The sequence below is a fragment of the Pristiophorus japonicus genome, chromosome 21, assembly GCF_044704955.1.
Source record: "Pristiophorus japonicus isolate sPriJap1 chromosome 21, sPriJap1.hap1, whole genome shotgun sequence".
In the NCBI taxonomy this organism is placed as follows: domain Eukaryota; kingdom Metazoa; phylum Chordata; class Chondrichthyes; family Pristiophoridae; genus Pristiophorus; species Pristiophorus japonicus.
Window position 1 is genome coordinate 43,620,163 of NC_091997.1, and position 26,118 is coordinate 43,646,280.

Sequence of the window (26,118 nt, forward strand, 5' to 3'; positions counted from 1 at the left end):
CTGGAGTTTAGAAGGATGAGAGGGGATCTCATAGAAACATATAAAATTATGACGGGACTGGACAGGTTAGATGCAGGAAGAATGTTCCTGATATTGGGGAAGTCCAGAACCAGGGGTCACAGTCTATTGATAAGGAGTAAGCCATATAGGACCGAGATGAGGAAAAAAATTTTCACCCAGAGAGTGAAATTCTCTACTACAGAAAGTCGTTGAGACCAGTTCGTTGGATATATTCAAGAGGGAGTTAGATGTGGCCCTTACGGCTAAAGGGATCAGGGGGTATGGAGAGAAGGCGGGAGAGGGGTATTGAAGTTGCATGATCAGCCATGATCATATTGAATGGTGGTGCAGGCTCAAAAGGCCGAATGGCCTACTCTTGCACCTATTTTCTATGTTTCTATATTTCTATTCCAGGCGCCGAGCTATATCTTGGAAGGGTGGATGATACCTGTGCGTGAATTCTTCTAATGTGGAGTGGCCATTGCACACCAACCATCACACAGACTTGACAGAGCATGGTCTTGGTCCAGTGACAAGGGTTAACCACGAATACTGGAGACCAAGCTCTGCTGCACCATCCCTGGGCCCCTACCCCACTGTTGTTATAAGCTGCACTGCTCCTGGGCCACGACTCCGCTGCTCCTGGGCCCCGAACTCTCGCCTCTCCTGGGCCCCGAACTTGTCTATATGCTGCTGCTCACCACCTCTCCTCCTGCACCTGGGTCCCGACCCCACAGATGGTCCTGCCCACTCTCCAATCGGCGACCTGGATTATGGGGATGTCAATCCAGTCGCCCTCCTCAAAGCCGTCGCATTCCTAGACTAGCTCACGCTACTCCCTGGCTCCTCCTGACATCCCCAACCTGCCGCGATGGTGTTCCCTCCATATATATATATGTCTATATATAGATAAATATATATATATATATATTGAGAAAAGCAATAGTCACATCATTGACCCTTGTAGGACACCACTACATAATTGGCCCTACCCCTACCTCTTCATTAAATATTCTTTTACTTTTTATTGTATTTATAAAATCCTTTACTATTCCTCTTTATGTTATTTTCTAGTGTTTTTTTTTATATGCCCTCAATCTTTCTATTTTTTACTTCCTCTATACATTAGCATTTTGGCTTAAGTTTCTATTATTATTTACCCGATATATGCTTCTTTTTAAAGTTTCATTTTAATTTTTAAAATTTCTCTGCTCATCCAACGATTTCCAGATTTGCTGCACCATCTAGCCTGTACTCGAATTATCTCCTATTTGAACATTTTCTATTGTTTGTGCACAATTTTTCATTTTGGTTTATTTGGGCTAGTTCCCTTTTCATTTCAGTGAAAAGGTATTTATTTCCCAGTACAGTACCTTTATGTTTGACTGTTCCCTCTCAATGTTTATACTGAAAAGTTATGTTATGATCGTTGTCCCCGAGGTAGCCCCACTATTCATATCCTGCCTATTTACCCCACTTTATTACCGAGAACTAGAGCCAGAATTGCCACTTTCCTTGTTGGTTTGAAACATGCTGATCTAAAAAGTAGAAACATTATAGAAACACTTCCCCTTAATATCACTTACATAAATCTTACCTCACCCTATTTCCGGTGAATTAAAGTCACTCATTATTATAGCCTCATTGTTCTGCTCACAGATCCTTTGTAGAGAGCGCTGCGTTGCATCAGATGCCAGATTTGAGCAAGTCTGCACTCCAAAGCCTGTAACACCAACATTGACTCAGTGGCAGGAAGCCAAGAGTAATGGTCAATGGGTGCTTTGGTGACATCCAATGGGGTTCCACAGGGCTCAGTACTAGGTTCCTTGCTTATTGTGATATATAGCAATGATTTAGACTTCAATATGTGGGGCAAAATTAAGTAGTAAGAAGATGATACAAAAATTGGTTGAAAGAAAAAAAACACTTACATTTATAAAACGCCTTTCGCGACCTCAGGAATCCCAAAGCACTTTACAGCCAATTAAGTACTGCAGTAATTGTTGTAATGTAGGAAATGCAGCAGCCAATTTGCACACAGCAATGCAATAAAGAACACATAATCTATATATTTTTTTAAGTGATGTTGATTGAGGGATAAATATTGGCCAGGACACCGGGGATAACTCTCCTGCTCTTCTTTGATAGTGAGGAAGAAAGTTTTAGACTGTAGAAAGATATCAATAGACTGGTCATGTGGGCAGAAAAATGGAAAAAGGAATTCAATCCAGAGAAAAACTGTGAGGTAATGCATTTGGAGAGGGCTAACAAGGCAAGGGAATACACAATAAATGGTAGGACACTGAGAAGTATAGAGGAACAAAGGGACGCATGTCCACAGATCCCTGAAAGTAGCATGGCAGGTAGATAAGGTGGTTAAGTAAAATACTTTCTTTTACTAGCCGAAGCACTGAATACAATAACATGGAGGTTATGATAGAACTTTATAAAACACTGGTTAGGTCACAGCTAGAATACTGCATAAGTTCTGGTCACCACATTACAGGAAAGATGTGATTGTCCTAGAGAGGGTATAGAGGAGATTATCGAGGATGTTGCCTGGACTGGAGAATTTTAGCTATGAGGAAAAATTGGATAGGCTAGGATTGTTTTCTTTGGAACTGTGGGCTGTGGGATTTAATAGAGTTGTATAAAATTATGAGGGGCCTAGATAAAGAGGATCGGAAGGACCTATTTTCCTTAGCCTTTGGATCAATAACCAGAGGGTATAGATTTAAAGTAATTGATAGAATGATTAGAGGGATGTTGAGGAGGATCTGTTTCACCCAGGTGGAGGTCTGGAACTCACTGCCGGAAATGGTGGTCGAGGCAGAAACCCTCATCACATTAAAAAAGTGCAGGATTTGCACCTGAAGTGCTGTAACCTACAAAGCTACGGACTAAGAGCTGGAAAGTGGGATTAGGTTGGATAGCTTTTCCTTTGGCCAGTGCGGATATGGATGGGCCAAATGGCCTCCTGCATTGCCATAAACTTCTATGATTTTGTGATACTAACTCCAACCAAATAGATTTGGTTTTTGCATCATCTCATGTGAAGGATTTTTTAAATTAAAACTGCTACACTGCCTCACTTTTTTCCCCCGTTCTATCCCTCCTTAATATTTAGTAACCAGGAGTTTTCAGCTCCTACTCTAAACAATGTCTCTTCTATAATGCTACTGCATCATACATAAGAACAGAAACTTTCCTGTTACGTAGCATAGAACTGAGCTATTAAAGTAAAGCTTGAGCAGGTTATTAGATAACCACGAGCTCAGAGATAACATCAGTCTGGAAACATAGGCCCTGAAATTCCGGCCTTCCCGGATCCGTACGAGTTCCTACGGACCCGGGAAGGCATCGGAAATGCCGGTTTCTAGTGTGCAATGCGCATGCGCTAGAAACCGACATTACAGATCTGTCAAGTTTCTGGCTTGACAGATCGTAACCAGATCGGGAGCGAGGACACTTGTAAGTGGAAATTTCCGATATTTACGCTTACAAATGTCCTCAAAAATCTTGCGCCTAAAAAAGCAGGGGCATAGCCTACTTTTACAGGTGCAAGTGCTTTGAAAAATACAAAAACATCTAAAAATAAAGTTATTAAAACATATCATTAAAAATCCTCCCCACAACGGTAAGTTTATTTTTTAAAACTTAAAAAAAAATTGGGAAATTTTTTTTTTTAAAGATATTAATAACTAATTTAAATGAATGTAGTGTCATTATTTTCTATTTTTTATTCTATGTTTTGGGTGTTTGGGTATGTGTTTTGGGTCTATCATAATCGTAGTAATAGGAGTTTAGGACCCTGCGGAACTCCTATTACTATGATATCTTACCTGATTGGCTGCCCAGAGCCATGTGATGCCAGCTCCAGCACTGTACATGTCCCCACTTGCATGCGCTGTGGCTGCCAGGCGAAGGAGGCCACAGGCTCAGAAGTGCAGACATGGGCAGCAGCTTAAGGTAAGTGCGGATTTTTTCTCTAAAATGCCCGCAGGAAGGCCAAAGTGGAATTTCAGGGCCATACATTTGTTATTCTTTACAGAAACAGTCACTACTCCACAAAGCAAGAACTGAAATTTTCCACAATGCCTCACCTGAAACTGTATTGTGTGGTTCCTCTGTAGCAATAATGTAATTTTATTTCATTAAATATTAACAAGCCTTGCATATTATCATTACAGAATGTCACACGGATAGCGATGAATTATTGGGTTTATTCAAAGTGTAAAAGATTTAAATCACTAACTCCCAAAGGGCAAGTGAATTATTAAATCGTTCTTCAGAATTGAATTGTCCTAAAAATCCACCATGTCACTGACAAAATGCTACAAGTGCTCTGTGAACTTTAATAAGTACAAAATGAACACAGCACTGAATATATAAATGATTTTGAATTTTAATTGTAAAAGACCAGTCAGCAATCCTGAGGATGATGTGACTTGAGGATCTGCTGGCTGAGATGTTGAATAAATATTTTGTATCGGTCTTCATGGTAGAAGACACTAAAAACATCCCAATAGTGGATAATCAAGGGGCTTTAGGGAGGGAGAAACTTAATACAATCACTATCACTAATGAAGTAATACTCAGTAAAATAATGGGACTAAAGACAGACAAGTCCCTTGGACCTGATGACTTACATTCTAAGGTCTTAAAAGAGGTCCTTGCAGAGATAGTGGATGCATTGGTTGTAATCTACCAAAATTCCCTGGATTCTGGGGTGGTCCCAGCGGATTGGAAAACTGCAAATGTAACGATCCCATTTAAAAAAGGAAGCAGACAAAAAACAGAAAACTATAGACCAACTAGCCTAATATCTGTCATTGGGAAAATACTGGAATCCATTACTAATGAAGCAGTAGCGAGACGTTTGGAAAAGTATAATTCAATTAAGCAGATTCAGCATGGTTTTATGAAAGGGAAATCATGTTTGACAAATTTGCTGGAGTTCTTTGAGGATGTAACAAGCAGGGTGGATAAGGGAGAACCTGTGGATGTGGTGTATTTGGATTTCCAGAAGGCATTCGATAAGGTGCCACATAAAAGGTGACTGTGCAAGATAAAAGTTCATGGGGTTGGGGATAATATATTAGCATGGATTGAGGATTGGCTAACTGACAGAAAACAGAGTCGAGATAAAAGGTTAATTTTCCGGTTGGCGAACAATAACCAGTGGGGTACCGCAGGGATCAGTGCTGGGGCCTCAACTATTCACAATCTATATTACTGGCTTGGATGAAGGGACAGAGTGTAATGTAGCCAAGTTTGCTGATGATACAAAGATAGGTGGGAAAGTAATTTGTGAGGAGGGCACAAAAAATCTGCAAAGGCATATAGACAGGCTAAGTGAGTGGGCAAACATTTGGCAGATGCAGTATAATGTAGGAAAATGTGAGATTATCTACTTTGGCAGAAAAAATAGAAAAGCAAATTATAATTTAAATGGAGAAAAATTGCAAAGTGCTTCAGTACAAAGGGACCGGGGGGTCCTTGTGCATTAAACATAAAAAGTTAGTATACAGGTACAGCAAGTAATCAGGAAGGCAAATGGAATGTTGGCCTTCATTGCAAGGGGGATAGAGTATAAAAGCAGAGAGGTCCTGCTACAACTGTACAGGGTATTGGTGAGGCCACACCAGGAGTACTGCGTACAGTTTTGGTCTCTGTATCCAAGTAAGGATATATTTGCTTGGAGGCTGTTCAGAGAAGGTTGATTCCAGAGCTGAGGTGGTTGTCTTATGAAGATCGGTTGAGTAGGTTGGGACTATACTCATTGGAGTTCAGAAGAATGAGAGGCGATCTTATCGAAACATATAAGATAATGAGAGGGATCGACAAGTTGGATGCAGAGAGGATATTTCCACTCATAGGGGAAACTAAAACTAGGGGGCATAGTCTCAGAATAAGGGGCCGCCCATTTAAAACTGAGAGGAGGAGGAATTTTTTCTCTCAGAGGGGTGTAAATCTATGCACTGCCCCAAAGTGCTGTGGTGGCTGGGTCATTGAATATATTTAAGGTGGAGATAGACAGAATTTTGGGCAATAAGGGAATAAGGGGTTATGGGGAGCGGGCAGGGAAGTGGAGCTGAGCCATGATCTTATTGAATGGCAGAGCAGGCTCGAGGGGCCAGGTGGCCTACTCCTGGTCCTATTTCTTATTTTCTTATGTTCATCGGCGAAGGCCTACCATCAACATTCTGGGGGTCACCATTGACCAGAAACCTAACTGGACCAGCCACATAAATACTGTGGCAACAAGAGCAAGTCAGAGGCTGGGTATTCTGTGGCGGGTGTCGCAACTCCTGACTCCCCAAAGCCTTTCCACCATCTACATGGCACAAATCAGGAGCTCTACACCATCCAGGACAAAGCAGCCCGCTTGATTGGCCCCCCATCCACCAGCTTAAACATTCACTCCCTCCATCACCAATGTACCATGGCTATAATATGTACCATCTACAAGATGCACTACAGCAACTCACCAAGGCTTCTTCGGCGGCACTTCACAAACCTGTGATCTCTACCATCTGGAAGGACAAGGGCACCACCACCTCCACATTCCACTCCAAGTTACACACCATCCCGACTTGGAAATATATCGCCATTCTTTCATTGTCGCTGGGTCAAAATTATGGAACTCCCTCCCCAACAGCACTGTGGGTGAACCTTCACCACAAGGACTACAGCAATTCAAGGCGGCGGCTCACCACCATCTTCTCAAGGGCAATTGGGAATGGGCAGTAAATGCTGGCCTTGCCAGTGACGCCCACAACCCAGGAACGAATTTTTAAAAAGCAAGATATATGACTGCACCAGCTAGTAAACCAGTGTAAAACAATAAAAGGATATACCGGTAATACTTTTATGCACAATAGAGGTATCAGCTTCATGAGGAAATGTGACACATTTCACTACCATTTACTCACCACATAGTGAGTTTGGAAACATAAAAGGCCTTCTATGCACTCTTTCATGAGTAGTATACCCTTTAAACACTGGATGAGACATAGGTCAGACTGCATGTCAATATATGTTCCTAATTTCTGTATTGCCACTGACTTGTGTGTCACCCTAGATGACGTTAATTGGCAGCGCATTGACCTTGCCCGCTATGGTTTAAAGCTCACTCGCCTCACTGAGGAATGGTCACAGAGATGAGGCACTGCAGGGATGCTGGTACCTTTGGAACAAAACCCCAACAAAAGGTCAACATCTACAGGGGAAGGGCAGGAAGAATTGAACATAAAATTGGGAAGTAAATAAATGATTAGGTGAGGAAGCTGAAAGGAGGCACATCTGGCTAGCTGTCTTAAATTATAGGTGCAGTGAGAAACATGGACACTGTTATTAACACTAACTTGAGCAGTAACTATTGTTGAATTAACATAAGCTCGTGTAGCAAATCTTAAGCATTACCTTGAAGAAGGCTGGTGTTCTTAGTGCTTGGCTTCACTTCTTTAGGACTCAAAACACTGGCTGATAATCGGGCATTTTCAGCCTTGGGTCCAGTATCGTGATGTTTTCCTCCAAATACTGAGCAGGTCTCACCAATACCTCTGTCACGATTAGTGTTTCTCATCTGTTTGGGCGAATGCTTTGACCGTTGAAGGGTTTCAAAGTCTATTAAACAGAGGACATATCTGAGTATTCATCTCATACTGTTCTTATTGACAACCCTAAACAGAATGAATTAATCAGGCCTTCCCTATGTATTTGCTTCATGGGTTCTTTGCTTAAGAATTCATAGCAACACATTGCTATTAAGAACTAGTTGGTTTATTAGCAAATTATTTAACAATCACACTACACATTACCAGTTCATCCACCAGGCTCACAATCACCTGCCTCATTGTGGATTCCCCCAAACCCAACTGGCTGGGATTTTATTGAGTCTTGTGAACATCAAGTGACTGGCTAAGCCACTCCCAACTCAACAGCTCTACAAACCTATGAGCATACTCAGAGGTGCATATATTACACTATCCAAGATAAAAAAAGAAAATGCTGAAATACTCAACAGGTCAGGCAGCATCTGAGGAGAGAGAAACTGAGTTAAAACGTTTCAAGTTGATGACCTGTCGTCAGAGCTGGGAAAAGTTAGAGATTAAACAGATTTTAAGCAAGTTGAGAGGCGGGGAAAGGGGGGAGGGGAGGAATGAACTAAAGGCTTTCTCCATCCAAGGTCTCCTGCACCACCCTTTTCTGAATTGGTCCAATAACTGGTATCATTGAACATTCTTTCTGCTTGGCATATGTTACTCTGCGGATTGATGAACCAGCTGTTCATTCGCGAGTACCTCACATGACAGGGGGATTAGAGGATTAGCGAGTTTGTTTTGCTCCAAATGCACAAATGAAACAAATCCTGTTTACAACAGATACAGGAGCAGACCTGTACCTAAAGAGAAGCAACACAAACGTGAAGGAATTGTGCAGCAGTGGCCAAGAACAGGGAGGGTTGAATGTAAATGAAAGCAAAAAAAAATTAGGAGCCAACATGGAATAATGTGGAAAAACGATTACCAAGCGATTACGTCTCAACACAATTCATCTCTCACTTCACCGCTGGCTCCAAATAAATTAAAACTGGATCCTCTCAGGCACATCACATTTTGTGGTGGTCATGTTCTTGCCTTCATTATCAACGTAGCAAACGCTCCAGAACGATTTCCTCAGACCATCCGCCCCAAATCCGTTGAAAATGCTAATTGGGAACCAGTCCCTATTTTAGGACCATGCTCCCAAATTCAGCAGAAACTGGATGGAGCACACATCACATGAGTGTCGCTCAGTCTTTTATATATACAGCACAAGTTAGATAAAGTTTTAACGGGTTACAATGCCAGCACAGCTACAATCCCTGTGGTGTGAATCTTGCTGGATATGGGGTTCCTTGGCTGGTGATGGAGGTGGGTTTTAAGAGGAGACTTCAAGGAGGAGAGGGAGGGGGACAGGGAGACTTTGGTTCGGGCTGGCTCAGTGATGTGGCAGAGGCAGCATCCTGTTTGGATAGATTGAAACACGAATTGTGGGAAAGATGATCATGGATTTGGGACACAGCAACATGTTCAAGGACTTTAGAGATGAAAAAGAAAACTTTCCAAGGTGTTTCACAGAGGCACAAGGAATTTATAAAATGAGCCAAAGTAGGAGAGAACAGGAGTCATCAAAACTTTGGTCAAAAAGGCAGGTTTCAGAGAAGGGCTTAGAGGAGGAGCAGGAGTTGGTGAGGCAAAGGAATTTAGAGAGGGATTTCCAAAGATTGGCATCATCATGGGTGAAGGCATGGCCACCAATGATGCAGTGGGGGTTGGGGTGGGTTGGGGGGCAGGGGGAGGGGGGGAGCGGGGGGAAGAATGGTCAAGAAGCCAGAGTCAGAGCAATGGAGAGTTGGAAGGTTTTGCAGTACTGTAAGAGAGAGAGGTCCGAGGCCATGGAGGGATGGAGAGATTTAAATAGAATATGATCATTTTTAATTTGAGGCACTAGGGGACCAGGAGCCAATTTAGTTCAGGGAGGACAGGTGTGATCGGTGAGCATTACTTGACGTGGGATAGGATATGGATAACAGAGTTGTGGATGAGCTGAGGTCGAGAAACTAAAGGATGGAAGTATGGCCAGGTGAGTATTGGAATAATCGAGTCTGGATATGTGGATTTTAGCGACGGGCTGAGGTAATTGGATCAGCATGGATTTGTTAAGGGACGGCCATGTCTGATTAACTTGATTGAATTTTGAAAGGAGGGTAGATGAGGGCAGTGCATATGATGTAGTGTATATGGATCTTAGCAAAGCTTTTGATAAGGTCTCCCATGAAAGTAAAAGCCCATGGGATCCAGGGCAAAGTGGCGTTAGATCCAAAATTGGCTCAGAGGCAGGAAGCAAAGAGTAACGGTAGATGGGTGTTTTTATGACTGGAAGGCTGTATTCAGTGGAGTTCCATAGGGCTCAATGCTGGATCCCTTGCATTTTGTGGTATATATCAATGACTTGGACTTAAATGTTGGGGGTAGGATTAAGAAGTTTGATACTAAAATAGGCTGTGTGGTTGATAATGAAGAAAGCTGCGGACTGCAGGAAGATAGCAATGTAGTGGTCAGGTGGGCAGAAACCCTCACTAAATTTAAAACATACTTGGATGTGCACTTAAAGTGCTGTAACCTACAGGGCTACGGACCAAGATCTGGAAAGTGGGATTAGGCTGGATACGATGGGCCGAAAGGGCCTCCTTCCATGGTATAAATTTCTATGATTCTATGATTGTAAGAACAGAGGCGAGCAGTGTCAGTGAGGTGGAGGTAGACTGTCTTTGTGAAGGAGAGGATAAGGGAGTCAGAGGGTTGACCAGGACACCGAGGCTGCAAACCATATGGTTAAATGCTTTCAAAAGAGGATTATACTGATTGCTTGGAATATTAAAGGCTATGGGGAAATGAGGAGCATGGGATTTGACTAGGTGCGGTCTGTGGAAACAAACACTGGTGCAGACTTCATGGCTAAATAATCTGTTTCTTTGCTGTAATATTCTATGATCTGAATTGGGCAAAATTTAAGTAAAGAAACATAAAATGTGCTCAGAATTAATTTCAAGGCTCATCTATAGTCACCAACACTAATTTCTTGCCTACAAGAAGTCTACAACATTTACTTAGTGTCAATCTCTGTACACACAACACTTTCACTGTTCACACTCACCTCGGATTGTTACTGTCGCACTGCTGGACGTTCTTCCTGCGGGGTTTTCTGCAACACACCCATATATTCCTGCATCTTCTGGCAAACAGTCCTCCACCAGCCACTGGGCAACTCCATTGGTGAAGGAAGCTCTGCCAAACTTTGCAGTTTTACCTGAAACCAAACCAGATGGCGATCAGCATGGACATCAGTCAAGACAAATCACCAAAATGTGCGATCTGCTGAAGATACAATTGAAGATTAAAATACAGTACTTTGCTGTATATATTCAAAGCTTACTGTAATCAAGAATTTAGAGTCAACTATCTTGCCCATTCTGCACGGGAAACAACGCACTCTCCTGAGTTTTCATGACTGTTCCTGTGCTAACTTCAAGGTCGGCCTCCTCCTTCAAATATTCCAGGCACAAAGCATTGCCTCTAAGAATTGTGACTGCTACTCCTGACCTGCCGGAGCCGTGCTACTGGTCACTGACGGCCTGGATGTTGATGGAGTGGAAGCCCTTGTTGATTGTAAACACCATGTTTAGCGGCCTCATAGACCACATGGGTACCATCAATAATCCCCCAAACCTTGAGGAATTGCAATGCTTCCTCATTCTGCTGTTGCTTTTGCGTGTAAAACAGGCAGAAAGCCTGTGCCCAAATTCTTACATTTGTGGGGGCCTTTTATTAGGCGTCCCAAGCTGCTGGCATATTATAGATTATATGTTCAGGTCTCTGGAGTAGGGCTTGAACATATGGTTTTCTGCTCAGAGCCGAGTGCCACCACTGAGCCAAGGCTGTCCATCAGAGGAACAGAGGTTTGGAGCTTTGAGGGTTGTCGGGTTAGTGGAGATTGCACAGATACAGAAGAGTGAGGCTATGAATACATTTTAACATGAGAATGGGAATTTGAAATTTGAAGCTTTGGGAGGGAGAGAGCTGTTGGATATGGAATTCGGTTAATTCCACTTTTGAAAGGTGTTCATGTTTAGCTTATTCGATATAGGGAAACATGTGGTTGGTATCATTGGAGTGAGGGAGGGGGGAGAGAGAAAGAGAGAGAGAGAGCGAGAGTAGCAACGGCTGATGTTTGCAACCAACCAGCCTTGGATATTTTCAGAATAGAATGTTTAGATTAGAAATATTAGGTTAGAATAAGAAAGTCTAGAAAATAAGAAGGTTTATGCTTACCACAGCAAGGCCACAATGTGTTTGTGTGCTTCTAACATTGTTGACATATGTTGAAGAAAATGCAGACTTGTGTTTCTGGACTATGCAGTAGCCAGAAACTACCAAATTAGGTAATGCCTGCTCCAGTTTGATAAGAAAACAATATATGAAATAAAGCTTTTTCCTTTGTTCAAGCAACACGAAAGGACCCATGCCTAGGTTCAAGTGCTCTGTGACTATACTCTGCTTGTAAATTGCTTTCTGTGCTGAAGTTAAAGAATAAAATTATTATTACCAGAAGATTGAACTCATTACTATTCAAATGAACAAAAAGAACTCTGTTTTAAGTCAACACAAACGAATGCTTAAAACAGGCAATATGACTCTTAAATATGTAAATTAGGGACTTAACACTTGTTTGAAGGCCCCATCTGGCAATTAGCCGGCAATGAGCAGGGCCTGCTCACTCAGGATTCTTCAACAACCGTCAACAAAAGGTAAATTAATTTCTTATAAAAATTCCCAATTGCCTAACCTATGTTGAACCTTCCATTACAGCTTTGCACATCATTCAATAAATAGAAAACATTCAGCTGGCAGAGGTACTTAGCAACGATGAAGTCAGCACTTAATTAAGTATAGAAGGTAAACACAATGACTGATTAATATAGCCGACTGAATGACATAAAACTTGTTATTCTCGCACCAAAGGGCTCTCATATTCTGTGGTCAATTAAGGGAAGGCAATCATATAAATATCATGTTCAAACATTCAACCTTGATCATATACACAATCATCATAGGCAGTCCCTCGGAATCGAGGAAGACTTGCTTCCACTCTTAGCATGAGTTCTTAGGTGGCTGTACAGTCCAATACGAGAACCACAGTCTCTGTCACAGGTGGGACAGATAGTCATTGAGGGAAAGGGTGGGCAGGGAGCCTGGTTTGCCGCACGCTCCTTCCGCTGCCTGCGCTTGATTTCTGCATGCTCTCGGCGACGATACTCAGCACCCTCCCGAATGCACTTCCTCCATTAGGGCGGTCAATGGCCAAGGACTCCCAGGTTTCAGTGGGGATGTCGCACTTTATCAGGGACGCTTTGAGGGTGTCCTTGTAACGTTTTCTCTGCCCGCCTTTGGCTCATTTGCCGGGGACGAGTTCCGAATAGAGTGCTTGCTTTGGGAGTCTCGTGTCTGGCATGCGGACTATGTGGTCTGCCCAGTGGAGCTGATCAAGTGAGGTCAGTGCTTCACTGCTGGAGATGTTGGACTATCAGTGAATAGCCAACTGCAGTCAGTCCATCAATATACAAGAATTCTTGATGTAAGCCAGTCTCATTATGTGCCCAGCATTCAAATTGTTAGTGGATTCTAAGTTCCTGCCCCTGATGCATTAAGCAATGGTCTGATTCTTGTGCACCCCTGGACATCAGACTGTGGCACTCATACTCGTACAGTTCCTTTCTTGAAATCAACCTGCCACATGCATGCTTGAACACACACTGCCAGGGCTTGAGCTCACCATTTAGAAACCAGGAGATGGTGATTGGAGGTGTTCCAGTAACTGTCCCCTGTAGTGTGATCGTGCTGCTTTCATCCGCGGTGACATCGGTCAGGGTTTGTGTGAAAACAGGACACTCTGCAAGTACACACCAGACAGAAAAGAGTTAGTTAAAAAATACAGTACAGCCATGATGCAGTACTTAGATTACGCCTTGCACCAAGTGTCCTGTGTCCTCTCATTGGGAAGGTCAATATAAATTAAGGACAATTTGTGCCCTTACCCACTAGGAATTATAATGAGACGGCCAAACTCACTTCACATCAGACACTTACAACCAATAGACAGAGAGGTCTTGCATCACATCAGCATGGAGTGTATTTGTACACATGCTTCAATGGTGAAGAAGAACTTTATATATATTTTTTATTTATTCATTCCTGGGATGTGGACATTGCTGCAAGGCCAGCACTTTCTGCCCATCCCTAATTGCCCTTAAGGAAGGTGGTGGTGAGCCGCCATCTTGAACCGCTGCAGTCCGTATGTAAAGGTACTCCCACAGTGCTAACTTTGTTGTAGCGGTTTGCTAGGCCATTTCAGAGGGCAGTTAAGAGTCAACCACATTGCGGTGGGTCTGGAGTCACATATAGACCAGACCGGGTAAGGACGGCAGATTTCCTTCCCTAAAGAACATTTCTAGCTCACTGCAGCACCCTGTGTCTCCAATGAAGGCATTTTATTATCATGCATCTTATATACAACATACTGCTCCCATTATGGGTAAGATTTCAAGATGAATACATAAAAGGGTCTAAGTAATGAGTCATCTGTGACATCTTACCGAGAATGCAGGGATTAGGGGGAAACAATCAAATAGCAAATGTAAACAGGATCGCAGAATAAGGAGGACCCAAGAACAAAGGTGCATTTAACGTTGGTGTGAAGTTGGGTTGTCAACACTGCTTGAATGTATTCCTCGATCACGGGACCCCCCGCCACCCCCCCCCCGCAATTTTCAAATGTTATTGTATTTACCTTATCATGCTTGTGTCCCCTGTAGTGGAGTGTCTTTGCTCCCTGTGAGCCTATAAAAATCGTAACAGAAATATTCCCAACCCAACAAGGAATTAACCTGATATTTAACGAATAAGCTATTATTACTTGAAAGCTTTCCCTTATTGATTCCTAAGATCAATCAGCTTTATTGCCTCTGACCACAAGTCGAAAAATACTTAGTCCGCACTTGAAACATGACACTTTGGCCGGAATTTTCTGCCATCTGTGCGGGTGTAATTGGATACGGATCGGGAAGACATTTTAAATAACTTGAAGCAGGTCGCTAACCCACTGTCACCCCGGCCCCGCGCGCCTTTCCCTCCCCCCCCCCGTCTTTCCGCCCACCCGTCTTTCCTCCCCGCCCACCTTTCCCCCCCCCACCCGCCTTTCCCTCGCAGCGACTGAACGGCAGAGGCAGCCAAGGTAATTGAAATGATTATTAGGTACTTGCATCTCTTTTTAACCCTAGCTTTCAAATTTCCCTGGATGACCACGGGAACCACGCAGCTCGGGAACCACGTCTGTGACCCTGAGGCGGAAGTTCAATGGCCATTGATCCAGCTCATTAGTGCAGACATGGAAAGCACAATAAATACTCCCACCAGGTCACTTTCCTAAGGCTGTTGTTGTTGCACAGATTTAGCTTTCTAGAGGTTGCAAGTATTTTCAACAAATTCGGGATCCAGTTTCACCTCATTGGTAGAACCTATCACACCAGTGACAGCTTGCTTCAGTCATCGCTACTTGACCTGCCCACTATTACATCAGCATGGGTGCCGTTTATACTGTTGCACCTTGGTCTTCAGAATCGGACCAAATTGAGCCCCAACACCAGCAGCACCAGACACACCAGCAACAACACCAACCTTCTCCTCACTCACCTGATGCTGCACAGGACAGAGGGCATCAACACAGGGCTTTATTGCAACAGAGGCGATATCCCCAACGCAGGGTATACAGGCAGAGGATGAACTTCCTCAACGTGACTGAGCAGCAGTGCCAAAGGAAGCTCAGGCTATCATGCCAGATCGTTGCAGATATTTGCACATTGCTGGAGCAAGACCTGCAGCTCAGAGGAGCTGGTTGCCATGCCTTATCAGTGGCTGTCAAAGTCATACATAAGCTGAGCTACGCTGCACTCAAGGCAAAAAGATACACACAATGGTAAAGGATTTCAGGTGTTTGCTGTGGTGCAAAAGTCCCACTTGTAGCCACATTGAGTAGTTATCCAGTCATCATCATCATCATAGGCAGTCCCTCGAAATCGAGGAAGACTTGCTTCCACTCTTAACGCGAGTTCTTATGTGGCTGAACAGTCTAATACGAGAGGCACAGTCTCTGTCACAGGTGGGACAGATAGTCGTTGAGGGAAAGGGAGGATGGGACTGGTTTGCCGCACGCTCCTACTGCTGCCTGCGCTTGATTTCTGCATACTCTCGGTGTATAGAAACATAGAAACATAGAAAATAGGTGCAGGAGTAGGCCATTCGGCCCTTCAAGCCTGCACCACCATTCAATAAGATCATGGCTGATCATTCCTTCAGTACCCCTTTTCTGCTTTCTCTCCATACCCCTTGATCCCCTTAACTGTAAGAGCCATATCTAACTCCCTCTTGAATATATCCAGTGAACTGGCATCAACAACTCTCTGCGGCAGGGAATTCCACAGGTTAACAACTCTCTGAGTGAAGAAGTTTCTCCTCATCTCAGTCCTAAATGGACTACCCCTTATCCTAAGACTATGTCCCCTGGTTCTGGACTTCCCCAACATCGGGAACATTCTTCCCGCATCTAACCTGTCCAGTCCCGTCAGAATCTTATATGTTTTTATGAGATCCCCTCTCATCCTTCTAAACTCCAGTGAATAAAGGCCTAGTTGATCCAGTCTCTCCTCATATGACAGCCCAGCCATCCCTGGAATCAGTCTGGTGAACCTTCGCTGCACTCCCTCAATAGCAAGAATACTCCTGCACCTATTTTCTATGTTTCTATCCTTCCTCAGACTAGGAGACCAAAACTGAACACAATATTCCAGGTGAGGCCTCACTAAGGCCCTGTACAACTGCAGTAAGACCTCCCTGCTTCTATATTCAAATCCCCAAGCTATGAAGGCCAATATACCATTTGCCTTCTTCACCGCGTGCTGTACCTACTTTCAGTGACTGATGAACCATGACACCCAGATCTCGTTGCACCTCCCCTTTTTCTAGTCTGCCGCCATTCAGATAATATTCTGCCTTCGTGTGTGTTATGTCTCAAATAAAGTAATGTAACTGAGTACTGTAGACGTGAGTAAGTGTGAACTTAGTTCCTTTATTCTAACTCCAGAGTGTTGGTACAGCGTGGGAGGCCTGCATCTATACAGTGCTCCCAAGGGATGCAGGGATCCCTTGGGCCTCCAACAGATACGGCCTCTGGTGGCGGTAGCATACTGGTTACATAGGGTTGCATACCTAACAGTGTGCATCTGCTCGCTCCTGTTTTTCAGCTACAATGGAAACCAGTCACATCAGGGATTGGCTTTTGTCCTTTGCATTGAATGTAGGCACATCAGCCGGGGTCCTCGGAACTGGACAGTCAGGGCCATCGGGAAGTACACAGGCATGGTCATCCCAGGTCATCAGCCGCAGCGCTCAGGAGAAATCGATCTTTCGATCTGGGAGAATCACGGGCAATCCAGGAGGATTGGCAAACCGAGTGTGAAGTGGTGTCGGCTTCACACCGACACTAAACTGGAGTAGTGTGCACCGGGTGTTAAGGCCTAAACTGACTCTGGAGTAAAGCAAACTCCCTCCTCCGGTCGGGGGTCAGGTCCTGGCCTGGCACTGAAGTGAGACTCTCTGGACCCAGGCACCATTTACACTATAACTGCAGCGATGGTGTGAAACAAAATGACTTTGCAATAATGATACAACATATATGTAAGGAAAACCAAGTTGAGGAAACCAGAATATTAACACCCTTGCAAACGAGATCATACGACAGATTATGGATTTAAAAAAATCTACTTCCTTCGTCAAATTCAAGCAGTTCATTGATGACACAAGCTGTACATACACGACAATACAGATGGAAAGCTTCACAGGCCTATATCTGCAGTACTGCTCTAAATATCTGTACCAGAGATACTAATTAGTCCTTGCAGTCTAACCACAAACAACCCTGAATGATCTCGAGGAAGAAAGAGAACACGATGTTTATAGAGCAGATTCCAGTGCAAGAAGGCGTGCAAATATTGATGGTAACTGGATGACCAGCCGGGTCAAACAACCCTAACAAAACCAAACAAGGAAATGAAAGTGACCCAGTCCCCAAACAACACGCAGCGATCCAACTGCGAAACATCAGAAGAGGGTGTTCAGTGGAGCATTTAACCTCCCGATCTTTCTACACTTGTTATCTTTTCTTAAAACCAGCTTCCTGGAATGTTCAAAGGAAGACATTATTCAATGATGAGCAAACGCTAACCTGGGCCCCTTCCAACATCTCAAAAAAAAGGAAAAACATATTTTTGTAAAATACTAATCAGATATTGCTGAAAACAATACTACATCCTCATTTTCATTCACGGGATCAGATAGAATCTTGAATCGACTCTTAAGAACCCATATAATTCACGTACGGGCGGGAACGCAGAGTTATTAAACCAGCCCAGTAAAGCTTTCTGCTTTGTAGGGAGCTTGAGAAAAGTACAACATTTTAGAAAACAAAAAGCTAGCGGTCTGGGAAAAAACGTCACAACTCGCAGGATGCAGCGAGGTGTCACAATGGAAAGCCCAGTTATAGCAATTACATATCTTCTGGGCCCATCCTTTGTTTCTATACTTGCCTCATTATTATTCCCTTTTGCCTTGCACCATCATCCCTTGTGCCATTTAATCACTCCTGTCTTCGTTTGTTCTTTTCCTGACTCTATGCGCTCGGTTCTGCACTTGCTTAAAAGAAGTTAGAGTCAATAGAATGATACAACACAGGCGGCCATTCAGTCCATCGAGCCTGTGCCAGCTCTGGTAGAGCTATCCAATTAATCTCATTCCCCCGCTCTTTCCCCATAACACCCGGCAATTATTTTCCTATTCAAGTACTTGCCCAATCCCTTTTTGAAAGTTATATTGAATCTGCTTCCACCACACTTGCAGGCAGTGGATTCCAGATCACAACAGCTCGCTGTGTCAGAAAATATTTCCTCATGTCGCCTCTGGTTCTTTCAATACCATTCATGATTTTGAACACCTCTCTATCCTCTGCTTAACCTTCTCTGCTGGACAATAACACCAGCTTCTCCAGTCTCACAACAACAACAACAACTTGTACTTATATAATGCCTTTAAGGTAGTTAAACGTCCCAAGTCATTTCACAGCTGTGTTGTAAAACAAAATTTGATACAGGGCCACATAAGGCGATATTAGGACAGCTTGGTCGAAGAGGAAGGAATTAAGGAGCGTCTTTAAGAGGAAAGAGAGGTAAAGAGGTTTAGGGAGGGAATTCCAGAACTTAGGGCCTTGGCAGTTGAAGACACAGCCATCAAGTAGCCAGAATTAGAGGAGCGCAGATGTCACAGGGGGGCTGTGGTGTTCGAGGAGATTACAGAGATAGGGAGGGGAGAGACCATGGAGGGATTTGAAAAGAGATGAGAATTTTAAATGGAGGCATTGCTTAACCGGGAGCCAATGTAGGTCAGCGAGCACAGGGGTGACACACGGCTGAATGGGTATTGGTGCAAGTTAGGACACTGGCAGCAGAGTTCTGGGTGATCTCAAGTTTACGAAGGGTAGAACGTGGGAGGCCGGCCAGGAGCATATTGGAATAGTCAAGTCTAGAGGTAACAAAGACATGGATGAGGGCTTCAGCAGCAGATGAGCTGAGGCAAGGATGGAGTCAGCTGATATTCCGGAGGTGGAAATTGATGACACGGATACGTGGCCGGAAGTTAATCTCGGGGTTAAATATGACACCAAGGTTGCGAACAGTCTGGTTCAGCATACGACAGTTGCCAGGGCGAGGGATGGAGTCTGTGGCTAGGGAACGGAGTTTGTGGTGTGACCGAAGATCTTCCCAAAATGTAATTGGAGGAAATTTCTGCTCATCCAGTACTGAATGTCAGACAAGCAGTCTGACGTAACGGAAGTCCCTCCACCCCCTGGTACAATTCTAGTAAATCTCTTCTGCACCCTTTCCAAGGCTTTCACATCCTTCTTAAAGTGTGATGCCCAGAAATATGCACAATGAGGCCTGACCAGTGTTTACAACATTATTCTACGTTCAGCATACCTTCTTTGTTTTTGCTCTCTGCCTCTATTAAACCAAGGATCTCAATACATTGTTTTATAAACAGCCTTTGTTGTGCTGCCAGTTTCAACAATTTGTGTACATACACCCCCCCAAGTCTCTCTGTTCCTGCACCCTCTTCATCTCCAACATTTCCAGTGCTGACGAAAGGTCATTGACCTGAAACGTTAATTCTCTTTCTCTCTCCTCAGATGTGACCAGATCTGCTGGATGTTTCCCAACACTTGCTGTTTTCATTACAGGTTACAATGTTTCGGGTCTGTACACTTCATCAGATGAAAAAGTATTTGCACTAAATATGTTACCTTTATAGCTGCTGTTGAACCTGCTATGTATTCTGACCGTACCTGTTTTTATTTCAGATTTCCCCCATTTGCAGTTTATTTCTGTTTATTTTTACTGTTACATCATTGACTAGGGTCTAAAGCAGCATCAGTGTAATTTTACCATTTAAACCAATTGTTGAGCAAACATTTTAACTTCAAATTGAAAGTACGTGTCAATTAAAACCAATCCTAGTTTGATTGAAGAGAATTTAAAAGCTCTCTTTCACACACACGACCTTCAAAAGGGCCGAGCTTCACATTGAATTGACAAAATAACAGGCACCTTTGAGAGCTCCGTGTTGTATGTAAATAAACTTTTGTCTTTCCAGTGTCACCAAATCAAATATAAATACTGAAGAGGTAAAGTTACCGAAGGAACAATTACCTAATAGAGAAATGGCTCTCATTGCAGACAAGCCATTTCCTGCTAATTCAATGCGCTGAAGCCTTCAGGCACAGAATACATAGTAAACATAGCAACTTATTCCTCTCGCAAATTTACTGGAGAAAAACCTCACTGAAGTAAACAAGCAAGCTCCAATAGCAGAGGTTTGCATATTCGGATCCCTGAACTCTGGGCGAGAAGTCTTTGAGTAGGTCCGAGAGAATCAGCAAGGGTATCAGATTTAAGGCACTTGGCCATTAGATTCCTGTATTTATTAGTGTATTTATGTTTTTTTAGTTTCTGAATAAACATATTGGTAGCAAAGATTGCCTTTTACTATGCGACATATGTTTTTTTGGAGATCTGGAATGTTGATACCAGGCAGTGATACTGTACCTGCATTTCTAGTTTGTGATTGTGTTGCAAGATTGCCTGATTACCCTCCTGTGAAGCACCTTAAAACGATTTACTACGTTAAAAGCGTGCTATAAATGCAAGTTGTTATTGTTGTTGTTGCAGGGCTCGACTCCCAAATCCAGCAGAAATGGAATGCAGGTTAAAATGTAAACAATGGGATAGTTGTCTATAGTTACAAGCATTTCATGCCATTGAGATGAAATGTGTTCTTTACGGCACCCGTCAGGAATGGGTTCACTGAATGTGCCCAAAGGGCTCTAGGCTAAACAGACTGTCAGGTGCCTCAGACAAAGGGAGGCACTTTAATCAGATTGTAACTTTGACAACTTGGCAAGTCAGTCCCCAAACACAGAGTTGAGGGAGGGGTCAAAGAGCCCTCATGCCTTTCTCATTCTCTCTGAGAAACCAAGAAGGGAATGAACATTAGCAGTCTGTTAATAAAAAGAACATGAACCAGATAGCTTGGAATCAGCTAACTTGAAAGTGGGATGTCATCCAGATTACAGGGCTGTAGCAATACCCACCCTCCTGTATGGCTCAGAGACATGGACCATGTACAGCAGACACCTCAAGTCGCTGGAGAAATACCACCAATGATGTCTCCGCAAGATCCTACAAATCCCCTGGGAGGACAGGCGTACCAACCTCAGTGTTCTCGACCAGACCAGCATCGAAACACTGACCACGCTCGATCAGCTCCGCTGGGCAGACCACTTTGTTCGCAGACCAGACACGAGACTCCCAAAGCAAGCGCTCTACTCGGAACTCCTTCACGGCAAACGAGCCAAAGATGGGCAGCAGAAACGTTATAAGGAGATACCCTCAAAGCCTCCCTGATAAAGTACAACATCCCCACTGACACCTGGGAGACCCTGGCCAAAGACCGCCCTAAGTGGAGGAAGCGCATCTGGGAGGGCGCTGAGCACCTCGAGTCATGTCGCCGAGAGCATGCAGAAATCAAGCGCAGTCAGCGGAAAGAGTGTGCAGCAAATCTGTCCCACCCACCCCTTCCCTCAACAACTATCTGCCCCACCTGTGACAGGGACTGTAGTTCTCGTATTGGACTGTACAACCACCCAAGAACTCATGTTAAGAGTAGAAGCAAGTCTTCCTTGATTCCGTGGCACTGCCTATGATGGTGATGAAAGTTTATATTATGGATAAATGTTGGCCACGACACCAGGAGCACGCAATTGCTCTTCTTCAAATAGTGCCATGGGATCTTTTATTTCCACCTTGAGCAGGTAGACAAGGCCTCGGTTTAACATCCCAGCTGAAAGACAGCATCTCTGACAATGCTGCACTTCCTCACTACAACACTGAAGTGTCATCTTAGATTATAGGCTCAAGTATCTGATGCGGTACTTGAACCCACGACCTTCTGATTCAGAGTTAAGAGCACTACCATGGAGCCAAAGCTGTCAGCTATCATCGAAGTGTCATCATCATAGGTGGTCCCTCGTATCGAGTGTACCCTAGAAAGAAATCAATGCGTTCAGGAAAGAAATGTAAACAATTAATAAGATAAAAAATCGCAATGGAGATTTCCCACCAGAGACCGAGTGACACATGTGTTTAAGTCGTACCCCCAAGTTTATAGGTCATAAAGAAACAATATGAGGATACAATTTACGCACATGAATAAGCATCCAAAGAAAATTAATTGCCTGACTAGACCAAGAGTAACGAAGAATATACTAGCACCTCTGCCAGCTTAACATGCGTGATTAGCAAGGTAAACATTCCAGGTCCAATCACACGCCCAGCAGTGGGAAGCAGTAGTACTTGAAAGGTATTTTACTGCAGCAACGAAGAACACATAAGGTGAAAAATAATTGAATATTGAAAGAATTTCAGTTGTCCTTTTATCTTAAATTCAAACAAATCTGAAGAATGAAGTGAGACTTAAAGATGTTTACTGAAATACAACCCCCGACACCCCACCCATTTAGTTCAACAAGTTCAAAGGGTTACTGATAGAAAAAATCCAGAAATTTCCAACGTGCTTGATTCTTGGTCACTTACTACAAGCCCATTATAAGATGGATTGTCATAGTACTGAAACCAAAGGAAGTAAAAGTGAAATATAGGTTGAATTTAAGAAATAAAGGAAAACATGAAGTGAAAATTATGAAAATCTGCAAAACAAAATGCTGGAAATACACAGCAGGTCAGTCAGCATCTGAATGGGAAAGACAAACGAACATTTTGGGTATAGACGCCAAGAGTATGTTATATCTGAACATACAAGAAAAATACTCGATGTCCCATTCAGCCATGCTGCAGCTAGACCCCGTAGTTCCACCGGCCAGGGTGAAGGGTCTACACTCAGAACATTAAAGCTGCCTTTTCGCTTTTCAGATGTTGCGAGACATGGTTCCAGCATTTCTATTTTTATTTTATATTAGAAGAGAGTCACAAGACTGTAATTCAATTAAGTGGCTAAGACATAAATGTTCAACCAACTTAGAAATGTCACCCAAGTAGAGACTGTTTTAAAAAAAAAAGAAAGACTTGGATTTGTATAGCACCTTTCACGATCACCGGACATCTCAAAGCACTTTACAGCCAATGAAGTACTTTTGGTTTGTAGTCACTGTTGTAATGTGGGGAATGCTGCAGCCAATTTGCACACAGCTAGCTCTCACAAACAGCAATGTGATAATGACCAGATAATCTGTTTTCTTTCTGTTATGGTGATTGAGAGATAAATATTGGCCAAGACACCGGGGATAACGCCCCTGCTCTTCTTCGAAATAGTGCCATGGGATCTTTCACGTCGACGGTTTAACATCTCATCCAAACGATGGCACCTCCAACAGTGTGGCACTCCCTCAGCACTGCATTGGAGTGTCAGCCTAGATTTAAGTGTTCAAGTCCCTGGAGTGGGATTTGAACCCACAACCTTTTGACTCAGGGGCGAATGTGCTACCCAATGAGTCACAGCTGACATTGACTGTATCACAACCTCTGACCTTGTTCAACTACGGCCTGTCATTTTAAAACAAATATAAAAAAGCTGGGGATAGAACCAATCCTTGATGATCGTATTGAGTCAATCCTTGTTAGACTTGTGGAGCTGCTGGTATGTTCTTAGTCTGATCAGGTGGGCATGGTATTCCTTGTAGAAAGAAAGAATGAAGTATCGTCTAAACTCTGCTGGTCAGACATCTGGTTCTTGCTTGTAGTGAGAGCATACATCCAGTAACTGCTGGAAGTGGGGGTGAGAGTATCCTTCAACTCCCAGTTACTGTAGTGTAATCCCGGCTAGTCTGATAGGGGAATGAATCCATTCCCTGGCAGTCTATTCCCCACAGTGGGGATATTTTTAGTTTCTGTTGGTTTAAGCATGGCTTTTCTCGTCTAATCCCTGTTGCGGAATATCATTTGATCCCTGCTGGTGCAATGATAGCAGGAAAGGCTATTTCAAACAATGCTCATCTCACTGGGATGGTACAGGGTGAACCTCCCTTATCCCAAACCCTCGGGACCTGGCCTGTTCTGGATAAGGGATTTTTCTGGACGAGGGGTGGTCACGTTAAATTGGATGGTACAGGTACTGAGCAAGGGCTTGGCGGGGCTGGCTAGCTTGGGGCTGGGAGTGCGGCAGAGTGATCATGGTGGGGGTGGGGGGGGGGGATAACTGGGTCAGGCCAGCGATTGCAGGAGTCGACAGCGAGGAAGGACTTCAATTTGTTCATGTTGGAGTTCTGCGCATGCGCCAGCCGGTGGCCAGGAATGGTTCCGGACGAGGGGTGGTTCTGGATAAGGGAGTTCTGGATAAGGGAGGTTCAACCTGTATTGTTCACAGTTACAGTCAAACTAATGGAGGCTCTATCACTCTCTTTAACCTGGCTTGTAACAGTCACCAGAGTAGGTGAATTAAAAACTGTACTCTGAATACTCAATTATTTACAGTAGATACTATTTGTCCCAATCAATTAAATGCAAACTATCCACTATCTTGATCTCCACAGCAACAAAGTTTATAGTGAATAGAAGTGAGGCTAACAATTAGAGTCTGTTTTTTACTTGCTATTAATATGTTCTGCAAATTACATAAATTATATATCCAATGTCATTATCTATTATATATACATCAAAACTCAAAGCTTAGTTTGGTTTTTTTTTGTGTAAGGATTGGCCTCAACTTTCCATGTATTTAAAAAAAAAAAGAAAATAAATACTTGCATTTATATAGTGCCTTTCACGACCACCGGACATCTTGAAGCGCTTTACAGCCAATGAAGTACTTTTGAAGTGTAGTCACTGTGGTAATGTGGGGAATTGCAGCGACTCGTTCATCAGTCTCGGATGCCGTTGCTAATAACCAGTGTGACCCTGGAATTGTACCTTTGGTTTCTTATTGACTCACGTTTACAATTGCTAATCATTGGAACATTTCATCTGATTGGTTCAGAGCTACATTGAACTGTTGCAAAAATCACACTGCCTGCACTTGTTTTGATAACTGTATAAAAATGGCTTGCTCAAAAAACCTTTTTAAAAAAAAATGTTTGTAGCAAACACCACAGTTTTAAAACCAGGCTCAAAGAGTTATCAGATTGAGGAACTCCAGAGTTGACCAATCGGTTGCAACTGCTCAGCTTTAACAGCTTCCCTTTATTTGTGTATAGGTTTCCTGCTTCTATGATGTTCCCCTGTACGACACATCATTTCAAGAACAAGATGGTGAACCAACAGCAGCCCCAAGGCGTCAACTTCTGTCTAACTGGCTGTGAATGGAAATGCCGGACTGCTCTGTGGTAACCTCTGTAAATTTTCCCCTCGCTTTATATTTGGGGGAGGGAGGGAGGAAGTGCTTCAACTCTGGTCTGACCTGTCCCTCTGATGGCACAGCCAAAGATAGAGATCACAAGCTTGCCATGTGGGAAACTGAGAGCACAAAATCCACACCAAAACAACAAACATGTGCTATCAATGTGTGCCGGCTCATTCTTCAAAAAATTCAAGTAAAAAAAAAAAGACAAAAAAAATCTCCCAGAGTGGGAAGTTACATAAGAACATAAGGAGCAGGAGTAGGCCATTCGGCCCCTCGAGCCTGCTCCGCCATTCAATATGATCATGGCTGATCCGATCTTGGCCACAACTCCACTTTCCTGCCTGCTCCCCATAACCCTTTATTCCCTTATCGCTCAAAAATCTGTCTATCTCCGCCTTAAATATATTCAATGACCCAGCCTCCACAGCTCTCTGGGGCAGAGAATTCCATAGATTTACAACCCTCAGAGAAGAAATTCCTCCTCATCTCAGTTTTAAATGGG

The 26,118-nt window shown here is 43.4% G+C and overlaps 1 protein-coding gene across 1 annotated transcript in view; it reads right to left on the reverse strand.

Moving 5' to 3' along the window:
• The window catches only part of LOC139233673 (myosin light chain kinase, smooth muscle-like), a 97,028-nt gene that overhangs the window by 64,709 nt on the left and 6,201 nt on the right, over nt 1-26,118 (reverse strand). The window contains exons 2-4 of the mRNA XM_070864077.1: nt 13,381-13,497; nt 10,705-10,857; nt 7,426-7,629 (exon numbers count right to left, since the gene is read on the reverse strand). Coding sequence (XP_070720178.1) covers nt 7,426-7,629; nt 10,705-10,857; nt 13,381-13,497 — 474 coding nt within the window. The remainder of the gene's footprint in view (nt 1-7,425; nt 7,630-10,704; nt 10,858-13,380; nt 13,498-26,118) is intronic.